Here is a 22,319-nt window from a genome sequence, read left to right as displayed (position 1 = left end):
AGCTAGACACTCAACTTGTATTTATTTTGTTATACTCTTATGCTGTACATTTTATTATTTTGAAAAGCTATAAAAATACAAAAATAAAATACATGCGACAACATAAATTATTCTGAGTGTCCCAGACTCATAGATATATATATTAAATAATCAAATCATCGAAACCATATTTTAAGCACATCATTTCATTTCATAAACAGCTATCCAATGTTCCAACTGTACAATTATCCAACTACTCACAGAAAAAAAATATGCAACCTATACCATCAGATATTTCTGTTGTTGGGTTAAAAGGTTTTACACGACTGCAGTAGCTTCATTATTTAATTGCATCAATTAAAGTGCTTCATTTGAAGTAAGATTTCGGTTGTATATACAACACGCAATACTTTATGTAAGTTTAAAACAGCAGTGAAATAGCGTGTTCCATTAGACCAGACCACACACATACATTACATACATGAACACACACTCATACCGGCTGTGATCAGTTCATTCAGTATGACCTCTGACCTCGGTACTGGTCATTGAGCTCATTCAGTACTACGTCAGAACCTGAGCTAGGCTCTTCAGCTGCAGTTATTGTCCTGTCGTCTATCGGGTTGCCTGCAATCACAGACAAACAGCTCAAATTTTGCACAATATATCTAATCTGATTATTCAACTAGCGTAACATTCAGATTTAATATTGAACTATATGTTTACACGCATAAAAGATGTTTTCATTTACATTAATCATTTAAAGGAATAGTTCTCCCAAAAATGAAAATTTGCTACATTTCTTGTGGGTTATTGTGTTGCTTTTATCAGCTGTTTGGACTCTATTCCGACGGCACCCATTCACTTCAGAGGATCCATTGGTGATTAAGTGACATAATGCTTGATGTAAAATTCATGTAAAGCAATTTTTTCATTTTGGGGTAAACTATTCCCTTAAAAACAGGTTCTGTTCTGTCTAGTTCAAAGATCAGTTAGCATCACCTGCTGTTTCAACTAGAAATTACAGGTAATAAAAATGTGGAAAGATGATAACACACAGCCTGTCTAGCAGGTCATACTCACTGACATCTACTGGCGTATCAGATACCAAGGTGTCATGATTCAGGAAAGACGAGCTAGAGTTGTTAGAATTCGCAGAGCGGAATGAAAAGCCTCTTTTTTTGTTGGCTTTATTTATCTTTTGCGTTGCTGTGCGACTCCATTCTGTTACATAAAAGAGAGAAAGCCAGTTATTAGATAAATATGCCACATAAAAGCAAGTCAGTCATTTGCATAAACATCTAAAGGCCTTTTACCAGAGTTTTCTGCCAGCCTCAGGCTGCCACAACACAGGTATGTCCTCCATTGTCGTCTGACGTTTTCTTTCATGGCACAATGGAACACAAAGATGAAGAATCCTGCGAGGGAACAGGTGCATTAGCGTCAGCATTCCATCAGAACGCTAAAAATAAACCCTGAAATGTTTTATCTGATAATATTATGGATTCCACAAAGGAACTCTGACACAGTGGCTTGCGTAATATGAAACTAATAAACACAATGATCCTGACAAATTAACAGTACCTAAAATGATTACTGTTCACGGATCAAGATTATTTATTTGTTTGTTTGTTTGGGGTCATTAACCTTTTTTATTTAATACTTTAGTTCAGTTTTGTTTAGCAAAGACACATTCGATTGATCAAAAGTGACAGTAAAATGAACTTTTACATGATGCATTAATATTAGACACTGTACATTACTGTAAAAGTTACTTGAGCAACAAAAAGAAATGATCTACTGCATATTAGAATAATTTCTGAAAGATCATGTGATACTGAGGACTGGAAAATGCAGCTTTGCCATAACAGGAATAAACTACATTTTAAAATAGATTTTAACATTTTTAAGAAATTGTAAGTAAGCCATTTATTTGTATATGTAAAGACTACTTTTATACTATATGAGAAGTGTGATATAATATGGAATTAAATAACTGGCTTTTATGTTTTTACTGTACCAAAGTCAAATAAAAATAAAAAATTCTAATAAAAAATAAATATATAATAATGAATGTTAAATAAATTAAATTAATTAATTCAAATGAATTAAATGAATTAATAATTTGTTACATTAAATTTAAATATTATCTGGAAAATACTGAATTTATATTAAGTGCTTCTTTTGTATGTCCACTTTTAATGTTAGACCTTTAAACCTAAAGACAAACATTTCCAATGCAATTAAGATATATTTGTATTGTAGTTTCAAAAATTTTTTGTCCCACAGTGATTTACGTGTTATCTTTGACATTTCTAAATAACAGAATTTATAAAATCTTTTTTCTTTCCCCTTTCAGATTTTCCAAAGAAAACACACTTTTTACTTTTCTTGCAATGATAAGTAGTTCACATTAATACCAGAGACGTTTTTAAGATAGCAAATAGGGTAAATTTAGCCGTTCAAGAATGGTAGCGCACTTGTGCAAATTGGGACCTACCTTGTAAAGTGTTAAAAATAGCAAACAGGTACATGAAGGCCAGGTTAACAGGACCCCAGGCGAAGAACGCGAAGCCCCAGGTGAGGCCCAGGAGCACGGTGAGTCCAGCCACACTGCGCATCTCCTGCCAGCCGCTGCGATTCTGCACATTGTGAGGGTTCTGTCGCTTAATGCGACACAGCTGGATCAGTACCACGATAAACATGGTAAAGTTCAGTAGGAAGACGAGACAGAAGTACGCCACCACAGCAACATAGAAGACAATGTCGTTTTTTATCCAGCAGCTGTCGGGAGAAATCAAATTTTAGGATCAATTGTAAGATAAAAGCATGAAAGAAATGATAAAACAAATTCAGCAGGGTTTCATTTGACATTTAAAGTAATGGAACCTTTAATCTATAATCTGTATAGAATAAATATATTTCATATCAATATAGTGCTGAGAAAAATTGGGATTATTACTCACAAATCATCAGTCGCTCCGCTTGCAAACCTCCCGTATGTCACAAGGCCATAGTGGTCTTTGTTAATGGCTATGACAATTATGACTACCACGAGAGGAATGCCTTTAAAGAAACAAAACATTATGAGCTCATCTCCTCTCAGACAGACTAAACTATTTGAACAAAGCAGCCTTCAAAAACTCAAGTGCAAGTAAAACCGAAGTAACAAATCAGTCACGTACCCCATCCAGCAAGTCCTATCTTGACCATAAAGCGGGTGATGTAGGTGTTGAACACCTTGACGAGGGCCAGATACATGTGGACAGCTTCCAGTGCCATCCAAGTAAAGGATGCCAGGAGGAAATAATGCAGGAAAAAAGCAGTGGAGATGCAAAGGCCCACGGCATTTGGGTACAGAGCCAGCCAGGCGTCCAACAGGAAGACCAGGTTTAGCAGAAGCAAGGCCAAACACAGCTGAATCAGGATCTTAGACGGGATGTCTTTGCGCAGTTTACTGTCATGGGACAAAAAAATTTATTATATAGATAGACAGATTAAATTAAATCAAAGGTAAATGGCGGGTCTTCACTGGTCAGAGGGGTCCATACCCAAAAGCCAAATATGTGAGAAGGGTGAAAGAGAGGAAAATGGCTGAGATGCCACAGCCGATGTATGTAATGTATGTCAGGATGTCAGCCTGCAGTCCACTGATGGGAGTCTTTGAAATGTCCTGTCGGGCGAAACACAATTATAAATAACATCCCAGAGAATCTTAATCTAATATTAGACTAGGATATTTCAGGTCAGCTCTATTCTTTATGATGTAACTCACTAGCAGAATACCGAAGCTGGTAAGGTGACTGCAGGCGCATTGAGTTTCTTCAGCTGAAGTATTCAGCACCTCGCACCCTGATTTACTCCAGCCGCCCGAGCCACCTGTGACCAACGGTTCAAACACATGACTCAACCGAAAAAAATAATCTATTCACTAAAGAAAGGAACATTAAAAGACAACATACCATTTAATCCAAAGTCCCAGAATACACAGGAAGCTACATAGTTAGCCTGTGGAGGAATAAAAAGCGAGTTAGATACAGTAAGCAGTATTGTAATGAAGTACAAATCTGTTATTGTGTTTGTTGTGATGTAGTATTCATATTGACCGGAATGGGCCCTGTGTTTCGCAGGGTTATCAGCACTTTGTTCTGTAGACCAGAGATGCTCAGGTTAGCCACACTGCTACTCACAATCCCGCTGTTTATTTTACGTTCACCCAGTGCTTTGTCCTACAAACAAAAGTCACAAGTATTAGACTAAAGCTTTTGACACAATAACTACACCAATACAAGCATACTTGTAAATTGTTTTGAGATGTGCCAGCTAGATAATGTCTAGACTAAGTCATAGATCACATCAGTTCACATTACACCATTCAGCCGTTTCTAATACGCAGCAGTCGTCTTAACACAAAGCTAACTAATTTGAGTCAGAAGCATTGCTCTGTCTCAGACCTGAAAGAAGGTGTTCTTCTGGAAGAAGTTGAACTGGACTCTGGATGCGAGCCGCTGCTGATCTGCCGTGAGGTTCTGTGTGAGGGATGCTGGGAGGATGACTGAACCCAGAGGAGTGGATCGAACCTGAACCATGACGTCTTCAGTCTCCATGCTGGGGTTACTTCGAATCTGTGATTCCAAACACAGCAGAACCAAATCAGCTACTCTGAGATGCTCAAAATTATTATTATTCTAAAGAATCATTTCATTTCATCCAGTAATGGTCCAATTATACACATGAATAAACATTTGTATCTCTATTTGTATTCTCTTATTCTACATTAGCTAGCAAACAGCAGCATTTCCATTATGTGTAGTCTGTAAGATGAATAAGAATTATTGATGGAGATGTTACCTGCACGCTAGATGCTTCAGTTAGGGAGAAGGACGTCTCCTGAAAGTTGGTCCCATCGACTTTCTTCACTGCCAGAGCCAGTGACTGTGAAACTATTGACTGACTCGTTCCTGACACAACCAGTTTAAGACCCACTGTGTCCACAACCCCAATGGCCCTAGTAACCAGAGACAAACAGCTTGACTGTATACAGTGTATCAGAAAATATGTATTATTGAATCTTATGTACAGTTAAAGATTAATTCTTTACTATTATGTCATAATAAACGCATGGGCCAAAACAGTTATAAACCTGGCCACAGATGAATGTGTCTCACCTCTTTGAGAAAGGAGTTATTACAGCTACAGGAACATCAAGGAGGTTGTTGACGATACCGACAGAAGTGTTTGCCACTGCCAGGCTGATGCTTGGCCCAGAGAGGAGCAACTCTAGCTGTGATAAAATCTGGTCCACCTGAGAGCCGTTTAAAGACGAGGCATTTGCACTTAACTTCAACAATCCTTCAGCATCTAATGTCCATGACGTGGGACATATACAAAGAGGAAAAGGTAAATATTCAGTCATTTAGTCAATTAATGGATCCCAGGTTTGTTCTTGAATGCCCCTTTTTCTACAATCAGCATTAATAATTACATTGAACTTATGACGGTAACAAGGTGAGCGAATCTCATTAAACCTGTCAAAAACATGTCTGGGTCAAATTTTGCCATGAATGAAATAGAAAATGATATTTGCATAAATATAATAAAATGATAATGCCCGAAAAAAACAATTGTACATATGTTTATCATCTTGCTTTTTATTGCATTGCTTTTAAGCTTATTTAAAACAAATTGTACTGTAAAAACTAAAGTCACAATATGAAAAAAACTTGAAATTAATGGGCTTTAATTTCTTAAACATCAAAAAAAAAATAATTAAAATATGTTACCACTTTATTAATCTTGACCAAATCTTACTGTTAACAATTTGTTTATTAGCCTGCATATTACTAGCATAATGGCTGCTTATTAGATCTTACAAGGCACTTATTAATGTCTTATTCTGCATGACTGCATTTTATATCCATTAATCCTATACCTAAACCTCACAACTTCCTTATAACCTTACACGTTTATTCAGGCACAATTTGTAGTTAATAGTGAGAATTTGTGCCCAAAAGTGTATGAAGTGTATGTACTGTATGTAATTACCTGAGGCTGTTACATTAGCAGGAGAAGTTGTTACATTCACAGACTCTGTTGTAGCATTGAGGATGGTTGTGTTCGAGAGGGGGGTACTTGTGAAAGGAGGAGTTGTGGTACTGTTTGTAAAAGTGGGTGCAGATGAATTACAGCTGCCATTCAGGGGAATGACAATACTTGACCTGCCTTCATTAACGCCTGTTAAGCTGTAAACATATGAAATAAAAGTGTTGTTAAGAAAACAGATATGCACGTGTGTGTGTGTGTGTGTGTCCTGGTATTCCCTACATTATGGTGACCACAAGGATAGCAATACCAGTTTATTTTGACCTTGAGGGGACATTTTTTGGTCCACTTGAGGAAACAAGCTTGTAAGTCATACAAAATTAAATGTGTGAGGGGTAGGGTTAGGGTAAGGGGATATAAAATATGGTTTGTTCAACATAAAAACCATTATAAAGTTTTTACAGTATGAAAACACTTATGTCTATACAATGACACATATAAAATGTGTGTGTATGGTGACGTTTTAAGGACCAATGCAATGTTTTTTTGGCTATTGCTACAAATATACCCCAGCGACTTTTTTTTGTTTTGTGGTCCAGGGTCACATATATACTGTACACCTTCATGCATATATTATAGTACATGTATTGTATACTGTATGTGTTTGTGGCAGAGGAATATTGCTTATAAATACTGACATACTGACATAAATGACACACTATATGCAAAGGAGACAATGAACTTTACTAACCAGTAATCTGTCCACAAATCTGTCTCCATGCAGCTTTCAGAACTGAAATTTGTACTTAAAGACGAGGTCCACATGAAATTCTGGCTTAAAGGATCCGAAGAATAAGAGCAGACCGCTGAAAATAATCACAATTATAATCAGATATACATTTAGAAATGAATCTGACGTAGCTATGTTTACAGAAGACAGACACTTACCTACTCTGCTCACAACTCCATCTAAGGTGAAGTTTTTCTGAAGTTCAGAGATGTCCTCTACAATTGAGAGAACGTCACACGGGTCCATAGCTGTGTCTAGTTTCACTATAACACTACACTTGGTTGCAGGGGCCTCGGTATTGCCCTGATTGCTTGAGCCCGGAAAGGAAGGAGCAGTACATCAACCACCCATTAACTTAAGAACACATTTTTCCATAAACTCATGCTGCAGTGAGAATCAACATACCTTTTTACGCAATCAAACACACCTACGTCCTGTAAGAGTCAGAATTAGAAATCAGCACCATTTTACAACCAAAAGACTTTCAGGGCTGACATCAAGACATCTTACCAGAAAGTGACACATGCGAGTCTGCGAACTGTTACTTGCAGATCTAAAATGCAGAAGTAGAAGAGGACTGTTAAAATGAATTACTAAAGTCTTTATCATATTTTAGTAGATATTCTGTAGTTCAGCTGGTAGATTTATTTGCTTTGTCTTTTTGAAAACAAAAAGATACAATAAAAATGGTCTCAACTCACGGCATGTTGCTGCATGCCAAGTCCAAAAACTGTAGAAAAATATGAATAACAAAAAACATCAAAACAAGGATCAATAGCACTATCACAAAACAGTATGTAGATTATGAATGAACATCCAGCGTTCTGACTTTAATACTACACATGATACTCACAAACTGGGGCGCCAAGTTGGATTCCAAGTATTGGTTCCACCGTACATTAAAATGGTAATAGTAGAAATCTAAAACAGAGGAGGATGTGTACATATAACCTTTGATCTGAATTACTCTTCAAATGCATTTATATTTGCAGCAGGGTTTTTGTGCATTCACAGACTCTTACATGATTAACTTGTTTACCTGAGTTATTGCAGCGTGAGGAACAATTACATGTTTGCGGTGCTTTAGGAAAAAAGAAAAGATAAGTTAAAACCTCAAGGAAATGTAAATGTAGTTGCACATTAACATTTTTACAACTGACAAGGTCTTTATAGTATGTAGCATTTCTGAGCAATGAAATATCATTCATTTAAAGCACAGGTTTATTGATAAAGAGGATAAAAGAAGCCTTACGTGGACTAGTAGGACAGATGTCCTGAAGACCAGTAGCCAGTGGAATAATCACATTTGTATTGTTCCCACTATGAAAAAGAATGACAAGAAATGAGACAGAAGACCAAGAATGAAAAAATGATTGTTTAATAAAAAGATTTTTAGATTGTATCTTACTTAATTAGGATTAATGTAAGCATGCTACACCATTCTTTTCCAGTCTGTGTCTAAACTTACCATGAGATGTTCTGTGGTCCTGCTGCACATACATCAATATTGATTGCTGTCTGACTGCATTTGTCATATTGTCCGGATAAAATTGGTGAATTGTTTGCACACACACCTGTGCAAAAACATATCCAATCTGACTTCTTTTAGAAATGTTATGTGATACTGAAATACTACAATTTATTTTTATTCTAAGATGGAAACATTCTATACACTATTGCTTTTATTCTACATAAAACAAGCTAAAATATTCATTGTAAGCAAAAAATATATATAATATATAAAATTACTATTATTAAGTCATGGATTAGGGGAATTTTACTAACCCACTCTTTCTATTGTTCCCACCAATCTGACAGTGACATTTTCTGAGCTCATCTTCACAACAGCGTCACTAATGCAGCAAACATTGGCAGGTGCACTCAGCTGCAGAAGAATATTGCACAGTGCATCCCTGTCAGAAAAACAGCAGGATGATGTAAGAGAAGCTTATAGAAGTGCAATGATTTGATTTATTATTTGAGTATGTTTCAAATGGATAAGAGCAGAATTTGATACTGACTTTGTACTATTCTTTGGATCGCACGTGACCTCTATGCCCTAATAATAAAAAATAAAAGCAAAGTTTGTGTATGCTTCTCAGATGAATTATGATGAAAAAATGCCAAAATATGCCGCTTGCAGTGACAACTGAATCTGCACTTACTTCAAACATGGGTGTCTGTGTACTGCAGAAAAGAAAGAAGACCAGATTCATTTATTAGCTTTTCAAAGTACAGTAAGTTTGAGGTCAGGGAAATAACTGGAAACTGAAAGTGCCTTAAACATCTCTGATTAAATAACGACAGGCGATGCATGATGACAAAATACAGGTTTCTTTAAGTTGAAGAAAGTAGACAAATTACATAACACATAATTATTATTCAGTTTGAAAGTACTGACATGTCTAAAGAGCCTTAAGTGAGAACATTAGTATGCATTCATTCATGAGAAAAGTTCACAACAGTATAATGGGGGTACCTTATGCTTGTAGGCACATCTGTTAATAATTTGCTGTCAAATGCCGCCACTGCCATAACTGCACATGCATTTAGTTTGCTTTTGTAAAGCTGCTCAAGCTGAAAAATACATTTCAGATGATTGAGTTTAATTACTGCTTTTCAAAAAATGACAGAAAACTGTAATTGTTCCATGTACTGTTAGTTGCAATATTAACAATATTATGGTACAAAATGTTTTTATTTTATATATTATGTACAAGTATTTTTATATATTAAAATATAAATAATATTAACAAAAATATATTTAAAAATATATAAAAAGCAACAAAATATTGTCATATTACACCATGTTCCAAATTATTATGCAAGGGACATATCAATAAGATTTCGGTACAATAAAGAGTCAGATTTTTGTTTGTGTTGTTTTTCACATCCTTTCAGGTAACTATCAGTCTCAGTCTTCTTAGGGAAATGGAAACCTGCTTAAAGAGGTTTTTTTCCACATTATTAAGCAAGTCAGAGTTCTCATGAAATATGGTGAGGAAGAAAGAGCTTTACAGTTTTCTACAGCTGGCATTACAATACAGTTCATTTTTTTTTGACAGAAACGTTCCTTAATATTCATCTGACCTTCTGACCTTCCATCTTCTGTGCTCTAAGTCATTCACAAATATTTTGACAGTTCAATAATCTCTATTTGCTTTTTGCTAAATATTGTTTGTTTTGATGCATTTTGCAAGACATTGCATGGTTTCATACTTTTCTTCTTCAGAAAGATCTTTCTTCCTCACCATGTTTCATGAGAACTGTGACTTGCTAAATAATGTGGAACAACCTCTTTAAGTAGGGTTCCCATTTACCTAAGAAGATCTGGCAAACTACTGACTAAACCAATCTGAGATTGATACCAGTTAGCTTAAATATTGTGAAAAACAACCCACACAAAAATCTGACTCTTTATTGTACCGAAATCCTGTTTATATGTCAGTTGCATTATGATTTGGAACACAGCGTACATGAAATCCAATTAAAAATGTTTATACATAATTATTCCATAATTTACATTCTAATGTTTTCTATATTATTAACAGTTAAAATCAAATCAAATCAAATAAAGCTTCTTAATATCACTTCTTCTAAGTGAGGATCATTCCTGTACTTACCCATGTCCGGATCTGTATTTCATTTTCAAGTGTTCTTGTTACATTAACGGTCATCCAGTAAAATGCTAATAAAGACCAAAATATTCAGTTATGCATTGTATTCCTAACATTTAATAGAAAAACAGCCCATTATGTTTGCTGCAGTTGTAATACTTACCTTTTACACAGCTTTGATTAAAGTTACAAGGTGTGGGTGCTGTATGTAGACAAGAATGCCTCAATGTTAGATATTAGAAGTAAACTGTGGTACACAGAGGGGTTTTTTCACACTCTATGTCTTACCTGTCGTTGCTGATGTTTGGTTAATGGTTGGTGTTGTATCAGTTAAATTGGCGGAGGGGGATGGTCCGGGCTGAAGATGATATTAGTAATGAGTTTATTAATATGGTTCCTGACAACATACTGTAGGATGTAAATGGTACTTTGGTGCTAATAATGGTGTATCTGTACTTACTGTTGCTGTAAATGTTGTGAGGTTTGTAGTTGTTTCAAAAGAAGTCGTGTTTCCAGTGGATGTGAAGTTTGCCGTTGTTACAAAAGAAGTTGTGTTTCCAGTGGATGTGAAGTTTGCCGTTGTTACAAGAGAAGTTGTGTTTCCAGTGGATGTGAAGTTTGCCGTTGTTACAAAAGAAGTTGTGTTTCCAGTGGATGTGAAGTTTGCCGTTATTTCAAAAGAAGTTGTGTACCCAGTGGATGTGAAGTTTGGTGTTGGTTCAAAAGAAGTCATGTTTCCAGTGGATGTGTATGGTGTGCTTTCCACAGTTTGATTATAAGTTCTTTGTGATTCAGGAGTGAATGTTGTTGCTGGGATCATTGTGCTTATGTTAGAAGACGTGACTGTGGTCTCCGACATCGTAGTTGTATTTTGCAAATCATGGCTTGTTGTTACTGGCACTGTTGATGAGTTACTGGAACCTTTGGTTGAAGATGAATCTGTTGTGGTAATATTAGCGGCCGTTCCTCCAGTCGCTGTTATTGAATTTGAAAGTTCTGTAGATGGTGTGAAGGTTGAAATCCCAATTGTTGTGCCATTTGTGCTCGATGTTACTGCAGGAAAATGTATTTAATTAAACCAAGAATGTATTGCATTTATAAATAAATACACACACACGGCTATTGGAAACTTCATTATTTTGTCTATAGAAGAATAAAATATCAGTTTCTTCTGGTAAGCATCATCAGCCTGCTGTTGTTGTTTTTCTAATGAAGGGCTAGTTTTTATCCATCTCTTTCTTTTTGTTTGTCCACTGAGCTGATTCATAAGCATAAGTAGAAATTGGCTTTTGTTTTGTTCCAGACTAAAACATGCCCAGCAGGTTGACTGAGCTATATTTGTATGGTTGGTTCAGTCAGGCTATTGTGTTTCAAAGTGATCACAGCCCATGTTTTGCGTGACTCAGCTACGCTCCTATTACAGGAATACTGAACAATATTTCTGAGATGTCTCTTTTTACACTATAGGAGAGACATGCAGACACTTACACATAGTCTGAAACTAAATACTGCTGTTAGGTAAATGAAAACATCACGATGTGACAGGAATAAAATGTACTTAAGATAATGCACCAAGATTTCCATGTCACTTTAAAGGGGTCTTTAAAATGTGTTTATGTCGTTAAAGGTAAAAAAAACACATTATTTTCCACATACTGTACATTATTTTTCTCCTCTGTGCCCTGCCTTTCTGAAACGCATAGATTTTTACAAAGCTTATCGTTCTGAAAAGCGAGGTTTATGCTGATTGGCCAGCTATTCAGTGCATTGTAAGTGGCTGAATACCTCAAGAGTATGGAAATGTTTCACCCCTTAACATACTGTGATGGTGTCTCCCGGCACAGCCAGACCAATAAAAACCAATAAAACTCATTACAAACGAGGCATTTCCTGCATCCAGTGGAGACATAATTACTGATTATAATGACTTATACTGTCTTTTTAGGCTTTGCGTTGCATATCGTGCTGCATAAACATAAAATCATGTATGCATTTGTGATCGGAGAAATGACAAACAACCAGCTCTAACAGTTACTCTACACTGCTCAAAACTCACATTTGAATCACCAGTGGCAAATCCTCGACATATGAAAATGTACTTATATACCTGGAATTTCACTTTATAGAAACAAACATTGTAGGCTGCTCTCACGGGAAACAGTCCTTGTCTTCCACAAAATCCGCTGCACACATCTGAATATTTTGGTTGAACTGTTCCAGAACAGTGTTGTAAATACAACTTAACCACTGATTTCTAGTTCTGTCCTCTTTTGGAAGGCCAAACAAAGTAGCTTTCCTTTCACACAGCGTCTCCACAACATGACGCCGGCGGCAACAGAGAAAATAAAAGACACGCCTTCTTTCTTTATGTGCGTTATGCAAATCTTCACATATCGTGATGTAGACATGTTGGGGCGTGTTAGAACGAGTCGTTTTAGGAGGGATTGGTTGACTCTTAACTTTGATAAAGAATATCTCTTTGGATTTGAGAATTTAGTCTTTGCAACTTTACAGATCTTATTTATGCACCAAGAGCTTGTAACACTCCAGAGAAAGGAAAATGTGAAATTGCATCATATGAACACATGAAAACATTTTATGCAAAATGTCAGATTTCTTCCATTGAAACAAAAAAAAAGTTATTTGGATCAATATGGTTCACATGATCATCTTGTTCTACACAAACTTGTGAAGTTCATGCAGCTCATCATACAACAGATTACAAAATTAGCAATGCAAAAACTCTATAAAATGTGATAAATTCGATATTTTCAATGTAATTATTTTGGGTTGCCTATGTCTAAATGCAAAATAGAGGATACTGAGGAGCTCTTTATCGCCATTAGAAGTTACACAAACCATTGTGTAATGTTACTAAATTGTGCAAACAGGCGTTATATTTCGTCATCATCTAGCTTTGTTCAATAAACTCAAATGTAGAGTCCTATTGTGGCACAATAGGTGAGCAAACAGGAGGACAATCCCTAAAATTAAGTAGAGCATCAGACCTCACCTGGAAGGAACAGTAGCATCAGGAGCAGGAGAAACACATAATCCAGATGGCTCCAGCATCCAAAACTCCATCTACTTAATCGTTTGGTCACCATTGCTCTAAAACATACACACACACAAAACAGAAGCAACAGAAGCAAAAAAAAATGACTTCAAAAGTTTCAAAGTAATAATTATTACATTTTGTGAATTTGAACTGTAGTGATGTAAATGTTACTGTAGACAATACACTGGCCATGACGTGACTCCCAAACAAAAGAGTGGTACAGGTAACACAATTAAACTCATGAGGCTTCAACACATCCGCTTCCTGGTACAACTCAACTCACATTTCATTCAGTTACTTCAATATGGCTAACTTAATCCCTAACTTAATACATTTCATAAATACATAAACCTTTGGTCTGGTTTTTCGAGAGCTTTCAATGGAATATCCATGGTGGGTGTGTATTTCTATCAAACACAATTGACCGGATCTAATGTTCAATTTTAATCTAATCTAAAAGTAAATGTTGTCAGAGATCAGGCATTAAGAAGAAAAGAGTATAGTAATGAATAGCTAAATATACACTCCTGTAACTCAGACTGTAGAGCATGGTGCTAACAAATACATTAATGTAATTTAGAAACAGTATTTTTCTTTTTTGCTGCAATTTTCAAAACTAATGCTAAAAAAAATTATTCATAATTTTGATATTAATCATTTTTTAAAAGAAAGTAAAAATATTAAATGTCTTCAAATTTTCAATTTTATATTAACTTGCACTACCTAGAATTAAGAGTTGATAAGTTATGGAAATATTTTTGAAATTCTCTTCTGATCAGTTAAAAACAGTTCAGGCTAAGTATTTTTGTGAAAACTGCCATGATACTTTCTTAGGAATCTTAACGTTTAAAAGAAGAGCGTTTATTTGAAACAGAATAGAATATTTGTAACATAAATGTCACTTGATCAGTTTAATTCGTCCGTGCTAGCTAAAGGTCTTAATTTCTTTCAAAAAAGTAGTTTATATTTAATATCATATAAAATAAGCTATTCTAAATTAGACAGTATTTTTGATTATTTGATAAGGTAACAGTGGTTTAACTAGTCTCTCATTACATAACTTACAACTGAAAGTAATGTTTCAGTATATAATGTATTTATATAATAATTTAGTTATAATGTATAACTGAATCAAACTTGTACTACCTATCCACGTAATTAACAATAAATCATATCAATTACATTTATTTAAATAACAAGAAACAAACCATAAAACATCACCAAACCAACAGATAATAAAATGTAAATCTGCTTGATAAAAAAATATTTTTCAGCACATTGCAAATTTTTAATATGTATTTATTTAATCACGATTAATATTAATTAATTTTACACCACATACCTTGTAGACACTTCTATAGACAGCCTGCTGTGCTTCACATCATGATCTGTACTGACACACCAAACCATGGATATACTGTATTCTTCTCTCTGTTGACAACCACAGCCTGGTTTCCCACAGAATAACCAAAATGTGTCCTTCCAGACTCCAAAAAATCTAAGACAGAGAAAAGACTCTTAGGTTTGTCTCTCAGGTCTTGTGAAGTATCTGTGAAGACTGAGTTATGTGCACACCCTCCTTAAATCAAAACTTAAACACACCCAGCCTTCAAAGCACAGGAAGTGAACTTCCCCTCTAGCAAAGCTAAATATTAACTATATACCAATTAATCATTATAATAATCCTATTTGTCAGTATATACCCTTATATTCATATTTTTAATATATTGGGTTAAAACTGGGAACCACAGAGAACTGCAGAGAAAATTGCATGATGATATTTAGATATATTTTAAAATAAGTTGAATTAAAATAAATGTTTTTGAGCAATTAGCCATCAATTAAAACACATTTATGTACATTTACATAGTTATTTTGCTGTGGATACTATTTCATTTATCTCTTGCAAATCAGTTTCATGGACTAACAGGTCAAGCGACTTTTTACAGTCAGAGCTTTTATTTCAATGGAATGTAATAACCGCATTGGGGTTTGCGTATGTTCAAGTTGTTCCACCCATACCTGCATCATACTAATGACTTTGTATACCTGTCTCATGAACTGAACAAAGAGCGGGTGGGGTTTGCACCTGACCTCAACTTCCCCGTGTTTGTTTTGGCTGTTTACCTGTATCCATAAGAGCCAGATTAAATCTGTGTATGTTTAAATCCATTAATACTGAAGGAAGGGGTTCCTGGATCCACCATGGCCTTCATAAAATATATTTATGATCCTTTTGCATGATAATTGATCAAGTTTTTAATCAGTATTTAATCTCATAAATTGTTAGTGATTGAAGAAAATTATTATTTACCACATACTAGTAATAGTCACTAAAATGAACCATGTTATTGGAATGTGTTTTTCTCTTGTTTGTGAGAAGCTTCTTCCTTTGCGAGCTCCCTTTATATATATATAGAACTTTATGTTACATTTGTGACCTCTATTATGACCCTCAGTTATTCTCCCTTGAAAATTTTTATTTATATTGGTTCATAATTTAACCTAATTTGGATCTGGTGTTTCCTAATAAGCAAAACACACAGAATATCTCATATAGCTCATTATGTTCTCTGTTTACTGGAAGCTTCACTGAAGCTTACTTGCAACTTGCTGGAAATAATTCTCATGACCACTGAAAATATTAGGTATATTATATTAGCGAAATTCGCTGACAGTTATTTTAGGCGCTCTGTTTTAAGTAATGAGAGGTTGAAAAAATTATAAGAGTCTGCATGTCTGCGCTAAGGCTGCGCATTTTTATCCCCCTTGATTGACCTTTCCTTTAACGCGGAAGTTGCGGTTCAAGTGCTGGGAACTACAATCTAAAGCACGAAAGGGATTCGCTCTCCGTGAATAATTGTTCTTTAAATGTGTCTTGTAAATGATGCACATTCTCCACCCTGAAAATGCATAGCACTTTGAAAAACTGGAAGAAGTCGTTTGCAGATTTTGCACCGGATGTAGAGCTGACCTGTGGAGTAGTGATTGTGATCGTGCTGTCGTGTATTTTTAGTGTCATACCATATTACTTCAATATTTCAGAGCACTTTTTCAGTCTGGAGTCCAATGCTGTCATCAGCGGCCATGGTAAGAGTTGTTTAAAAGTTAAAAGTCACAAATAACTCCATCAGCTCCCTTTTCCTTCTACAAGACACAAAAATAAGTTGAACTCATTGCATTTTGTAGACCGATGTAGCCTGTCACCCACAACTACTGTCTTAATGAATGTATGTTGGGCAGAACGTACTTTAAATACCTCAGAATTAAAGTTTTGTGGTTTGTCGTCCATGTCTTATACCTCTGGTGCCAGCTGTCTGCTAATAAACTTTGACAGAATTCACTTTAATACATTTAAATTTACATTTAGTCTCTCTTTGAGAAAACGGACCAGCAATATTGTTGACATTTGAGCATTAAAAGCGCTAGAAGGAGAATATCCCGCATCAGTAATAGGCTACCCACCGCAATTGAAGTTTATTGGTTATTTAAATAAAGATCCCTAAGATTCACTCAGCCTCTTTCACGTATGTTAGCCAGTCATAAAGACTTAGTGGTGGAAATTATGATTCTTTCTAGAGATTCGTTCATTTTCAGTTCGTTCACCAAAATGATTCGTTCAGAATCGTTCACTGATTCGTTCAGTGACCATTTCTTCGTATTACACAAAATAAGCCAGCAGGTGGCAAAATAGAGTGTATTGTGTTATGTCTTAAATCAACGAACGTATTCACTTGTTACAAAAACTGATCTGGCTTTATTAATGTGTGTATAATCGCATTCAATATATAAAGTCTAATTAAGTTGTTCAGATGAACAAAGCACAAGGTTTTCTTGCCTTATTAGCATTTTAATTGTTTGATCCGACAGTTTATATATTATATATTCACATTCATAAATCGGGGATTAAACGTGGAATTGCTAAATATCAAAACAAGCCTATGTGCACAGTACAGTAACTATAACTGCGCTTTGCATTTTTGCGAGATTGACATGCTAAATGGCAGACTAACCCGGTTTACTCTCATTCATTTCGTTCACGAACGACATGTGTGTATCAGTTCAGTCATTTCATTCACGAACGAGATGTATCAGCACATTCAACTCATTCACGAACGACATGGGTACCAGTTCAATCATTTCGTTCACGAACGATAAGATCTCAGATCTCGTTCAGACTCATATGAAACTCGTTCATTGAAGGGCGTATTCGTTCACTACATTGAACAAATCACATACTCTGTCACATCTCATACTCGAAGGCTATTGGCTCGAGGTTGAGTAATTCTTTGACAGGATGAAATGCTTGTTACCCGGTTCACCGAGCTGCGCATGCGCTGCTTATAGCGCCGCGCTGCTGTGGAGGGAGGAACTTCACTGAACGAGAAATATGAGTCAGTGGATAGCGTGAACGAGAACGATTCGTTCACCTAAAAGATTCGTTCAAAAAGAACGATTCGTTCACGAACGACACATCACTATAAAGACTGCAGGTGGTTCTCGGGCAGCATTGACCAACGACTTGAGTTTAGATCAATATATCATGCTATATTGATATCTAAATTACAGACATATGGAATTAGAGGTGTAGTATTAAATTGGATTATTAGTTACTTAGAAAATAGACAACAATATGTAGAGTATATAGGCCATGAATCTAAGTTGGTAACAATACAGTGTGGAGTCCCTCAAGGCTCTGTGCTGGGGCCTAAATTATTTATTTTATATATTAATGACCTCTGTGACTATTCAAAGATTTTGCGTTTTGTTCTTTTTGCGGACGATCCAATTTTTTTGTATCGGGGAAGAATTTAAACATATTAATGAAAACTATTGAACAAGAATTGGTCCTACTTCAGAAATGGTTTAATAAAAATAAACTGTCGTTAAACTTAAGTAAAACAAAATTTATGTTGTTTACAAATCAAAAATGTCCTGATAATGTTAGTTTGACTTTAAATGGAATAATTATTGAGAGAGTGTCAGAATTTAGGTTTTTAGGAGTACTCATTGATGAAAAATTTAAATGGAAGTCACACATAGCTTATGTAAGAAATAGAATTTGTAAAAACATTGCCGTTTTGAGCAAAGTAAAGTTTATGTTAAATTATAAGGCAATGAGAATCTTATATTGTTCCTTTATTTTGCCATATTTGATGTTTTGTTTGGAGGTATGGGTGAATTGAAGGATTTGGTTTCTTTACAAACTTTATTAGTTGTTCATAAAGCGAAACACTGCCTGTTACCACATGGATTGCAAACCCTTTTTACTGTAAATATTGAGACAAGCAGAAGAAATTATGATTTTAAACAACCTTTTGCTGGAAATACCCTCGAACAAATGTGTGTTTCAGTTTCTGGTGTGAAAAAATGGAATTTTCTAGAACATGATTTAAAATGTTGTTCAAATATTCTTCAATTTAAATATAAGTGTAAACAGAAGATATTTAATTTGTACGAAGATGAATGTGAAAATCATTAAAACTATAACAACAATGATGGTTTCGTCATTGTTTTTGTTGCTGGAGTCGTCATTATTGCATCGTTGTTGTTTTTTTGTTTGTTTGTTTTTTTGTTTTTTTTTTATATATGTCATGTCAGTGAGGCCATCTAATTTGTAATTTTCTTAATATAAGAATGGGGTAGGAGTTTATAAGATTTCTTTTCTTCATCTTACTCCTGTTCTTCTTGTCATGGAATGTATTTTTGTGTGTTTGTTGGTTTGTTGTTGTGGTATTTTGTGTTGCATTACCATGAAAAGAGAATAAATAATTGAAATGAAATGAAAAAGATGTGAGAAACCTGTTTGGAAACAACAGTCAAGCAAATCCAGCCAAAATAAATATTTAGTTCCCGCTCACTCCTATAAAATGCTTAATCAAGTAAATTCCCTATGCTCAAAACTACACACACACACACACACACACACACACACGGTAGAGCATTGCGTTAGCAGCGCAAGGTTGTGGGTTCGATTCCCAGGGAACACGTTAGGTAAATAATTTGGATAAAAACGTCTGCTAAATGCATACATTTATTTATTGAATTTATATATATTGCAATAAATTCTAAAAAAAAACAATCTAGACATAATAAACATCTTTAAATTAATAATTTCCTATTAATCCATAATTTTTATGTCATTTATAGTGCTTTGATTGTAGTCAACTTTATCAGCTTTTCCAAATACGTTTTTTGCTTCAGATAAAATATTGTAATGTTTACTGGATTAGTTAGCGCACTGTGTTTGCTATATTATGTTATCATATATTAAAATAAACAAAATATACCATAAATACCATATTGGTTCATTTTTTCGTGTTACTTAATTTTTGTCCCCTCTCTTCACAGTCTACAAACTCTTCACCTATTTCCTCTACCACAAGAATATGATGCTTTTGATCCTAAGTGGCGTCCTGATGGCGTTTCCCTGTAGTGGGCTGGAGCGAGGGATCGGAACGGTCAGATTCCTCTACCGGTCACTGCTGCTGTCGTCCATCTGTGGACTCTTACATGTGCTGCTGGAGTCACTGCTGTTCTCCCCGTCCAGTAGGAGCTCAGTAAATGGGCTCGTCCCATTGGCCCTGTCTGTCCTGGGAATGATAACCATCAATTCTGCTATGCGGAAGGCGTATATCATGGGCGTCAGTGTGCCTTCTGCGTCCCTCCCCTGGATTATTCTAATAATTCTAACCCTGTTCTTTCCAAACGCTTTTTTCCTTTGCAACGTCCTGGCCATCGTTACAGGAATGTTACGTATCCTTAATCTTAAACATATAGAATGCTCAACTTTTTTCTTTTTATTTCATACGGCAATCCTGAATCATAAACCTTACAATCATATCATGTAGTTCAATCAGTATATCGAGTATTTTTAATACTATTCCTTAACTTAGTACATTTAGATGGAATGGGATGGTTTTCATTATTAGAGATGTCAGAATCTAGAGCTTCCGTCTTGGAGAAGAAGTTCCCTTTTCGCTTGCTAAAACATATACCTGGTGTCCAGTTCATTCTTGCATCGACCGAAGAGTGCAAGAAGCCACTTGACCTCACGTGAGTGATCAGTGCCACAATTACATATGTTCACCCTGTTGTTTACTTTACTGTATTCATATTGCAGTGTATAGAAGATTGTTAAGAGTACAGCTTTTATCTTCTTCATTTTGAGCAGCTTGCAATTGTAAAGTGATGCATTTTAACTTTTTTTATTGGTTATTGTTGGTATCTTTTAAGCATTATGTCTTTGTTTAATGTGTGCCACAGGATGTTTAAGTAAAAGAGTCTAATTAACATTTCTTTTAAGATTGTGTCAATAGGTTCTTCATGGAGGTTATTCATTTCATTTATGCAGGTCTTTAAAATCGTCTTAAACAGAAAATCCACCCAAAAGGGATGAAACTGTCATATTGTTGACTACATTTTGAAGAATGTTGGTAACCAAACAGGTTTGCTTCCCGTTGACTTTAATTGTATGATCAAAATATGCAGTGAAAGTCAATGGGAACAGAAACTGCTTCGTTGCCAATATTCTTCAGAATATTTTCTATGTTCCTCAGAAGAAAGAAAATCACCCAGTTTTGAAAAGACATGAGGGTGATTAAATGATGACAGAATTTTCTATTTTCTTTTAAATGACAACATTTTCATTTTGGGGTGGAGTATTCCTTTAAGTAGAAATCAGTGGAAAAGGCATACCAAAATGTTAATAAAATAAGAGAAGAACTTACATATATTTGTTATATTTGTAATTCCAGAGACGTTCCACCAGGGTCATACCCTGTCCAGGCCTACGCTCCAGTAAATCCCACCAATGGTCAAGTTCTAGGAAGTCTGCCCAACACAGTCGATGGTTGGCCCGTCTCACTGTATCCTCAGCAGCAATACACATTTACTTCACCTTACACTAAAGTCAGCATTGGTCACAATCTTGGACATGGACATCATCATGGGCACAGCCATCACACAGGCAGCCCGTGGATGCCAATGTCCCCATATGGTCAGCATCAGTTCAGGCCACCAGTCAACCTGACAGATCAGCCCTTCATTAAACTACCTCAGCCAGGAGTGCCATTCACTCCTCCAATCTCACAGCCAGAGACTGGAGTACCTGCCTTTCCCACAACTCACTCCGGACCCCCTGTGTCATTGTCATTCTAGAGATTTGATGGGGTTCATATGCAGGGTTTTTTGTTTGGTCATTATTCTGTTACCTCGTGTCTCGTTACAAGAATTCAAACGGCTTGTTTTTAATATTGTACAGTTGCTGTTTTGCTTAAGAACATTTTTGTACCTTAAAATAAAAACTCATTCTTTATCCATTTTATACACCGCAGTATTTTGTTTTTAACATGTCTATACAAACACATTTTGAGGCGACGGTTTTTGTGCATATTCTTTAATTGTCAAACATTGCATGACTTAGATGAAAATTTTGCTCAAAACACCTGACAATGGCATTTCTCTTCTCAAGGTGTATTAATGCATTAAGTTTTAAAATGACACCAATGCAAGCTTGATTCATTTTAAGACCGCCATGCTGGGCAATGCAGTTTCAGCTTTGGCTCACTAGGGGGATGAATTTAGGAGGTCATTCTATAATCAGGAGTAGAAATCAGTGGAAAATGTGTACATCAGCCGCGAAAAGCCTAAGAAAATAAGAGAACTTACATTTCTCTTTATAAATGCACCTTTTAAAATGTTAGGAAAATACATACTTCTGTGACAATTAACACATGACCACTTGCTAAAACTTGAAAAAAAAAAAAAATTTGACAAACAGAATGTAACACTTCACCTAAAGATGGGAGTCATGCTGATTGCATAATTGCTC

The 22,319-nt window shown here is 35.5% G+C and overlaps 2 protein-coding genes across 2 annotated transcripts; one reads left to right on the top strand and one right to left on the bottom strand.

The window, feature by feature from the left end:
* Positions 1-5: 5 nt before the first annotated feature.
* LOC127966494 (uncharacterized) lies at positions 6-15,027 on the bottom strand. The gene is made up of 33 exons (XM_052567506.1): positions 14,829-15,027; positions 13,442-13,539; positions 10,889-11,481; positions 10,717-10,786; positions 10,592-10,630; positions 10,435-10,499; positions 9,291-9,388; positions 8,977-8,998; positions 8,833-8,870; positions 8,597-8,724; positions 8,280-8,385; positions 8,064-8,131; positions 7,851-7,892; positions 7,665-7,732; positions 7,513-7,541; positions 7,322-7,364; positions 7,217-7,245; positions 6,970-7,121; positions 6,773-6,887; positions 6,025-6,221; positions 5,148-5,340; positions 4,831-4,987; positions 4,434-4,604; positions 4,086-4,208; positions 3,942-3,987; positions 3,755-3,858; positions 3,531-3,652; positions 3,165-3,436; positions 2,946-3,045; positions 2,480-2,763; positions 1,296-1,397; positions 1,063-1,203; positions 6-606 (listed from the first exon to the last, which is right to left on the bottom strand). The coding sequence occupies exons 1-33, from the start codon at positions 14,894-14,896 to the stop codon at positions 497-499; spliced, it is 3,993 nt and encodes a 1,330-aa protein (XP_052423466.1). The 5' UTR covers positions 14,897-15,027; the 3' UTR covers positions 6-496.
* Positions 15,028-16,068: 1,041 nt separating this feature from the next.
* LOC127966491 (rhomboid domain-containing protein 2) lies at positions 16,069-21,812 on the top strand. Its single transcript, XM_052567504.1, has 4 exons — positions 16,069-16,576; positions 19,838-20,242; positions 20,392-20,542; positions 21,244-21,812. Exons 1-4 carry the CDS (start codon positions 16,396-16,398, stop codon positions 21,644-21,646), a joined length of 1,140 nt encoding a protein of 379 aa, XP_052423464.1. The 5' UTR covers positions 16,069-16,395; the 3' UTR covers positions 21,647-21,812.
* Positions 21,813-22,319: the final 507 nt, after the last annotated feature.

The sequence above is a fragment of the Carassius gibelio genome, chromosome B10 (genome assembly GCF_023724105.1).
Source record: "Carassius gibelio isolate Cgi1373 ecotype wild population from Czech Republic chromosome B10, carGib1.2-hapl.c, whole genome shotgun sequence".
NCBI classification, from domain to species: Eukaryota; Metazoa; Chordata; class Actinopteri; order Cypriniformes; family Cyprinidae; genus Carassius; species Carassius gibelio.
The sequence above is the reverse complement of the archived record's forward strand: the minus strand, read 5'-3'. Positions and strand labels throughout refer to the sequence as shown.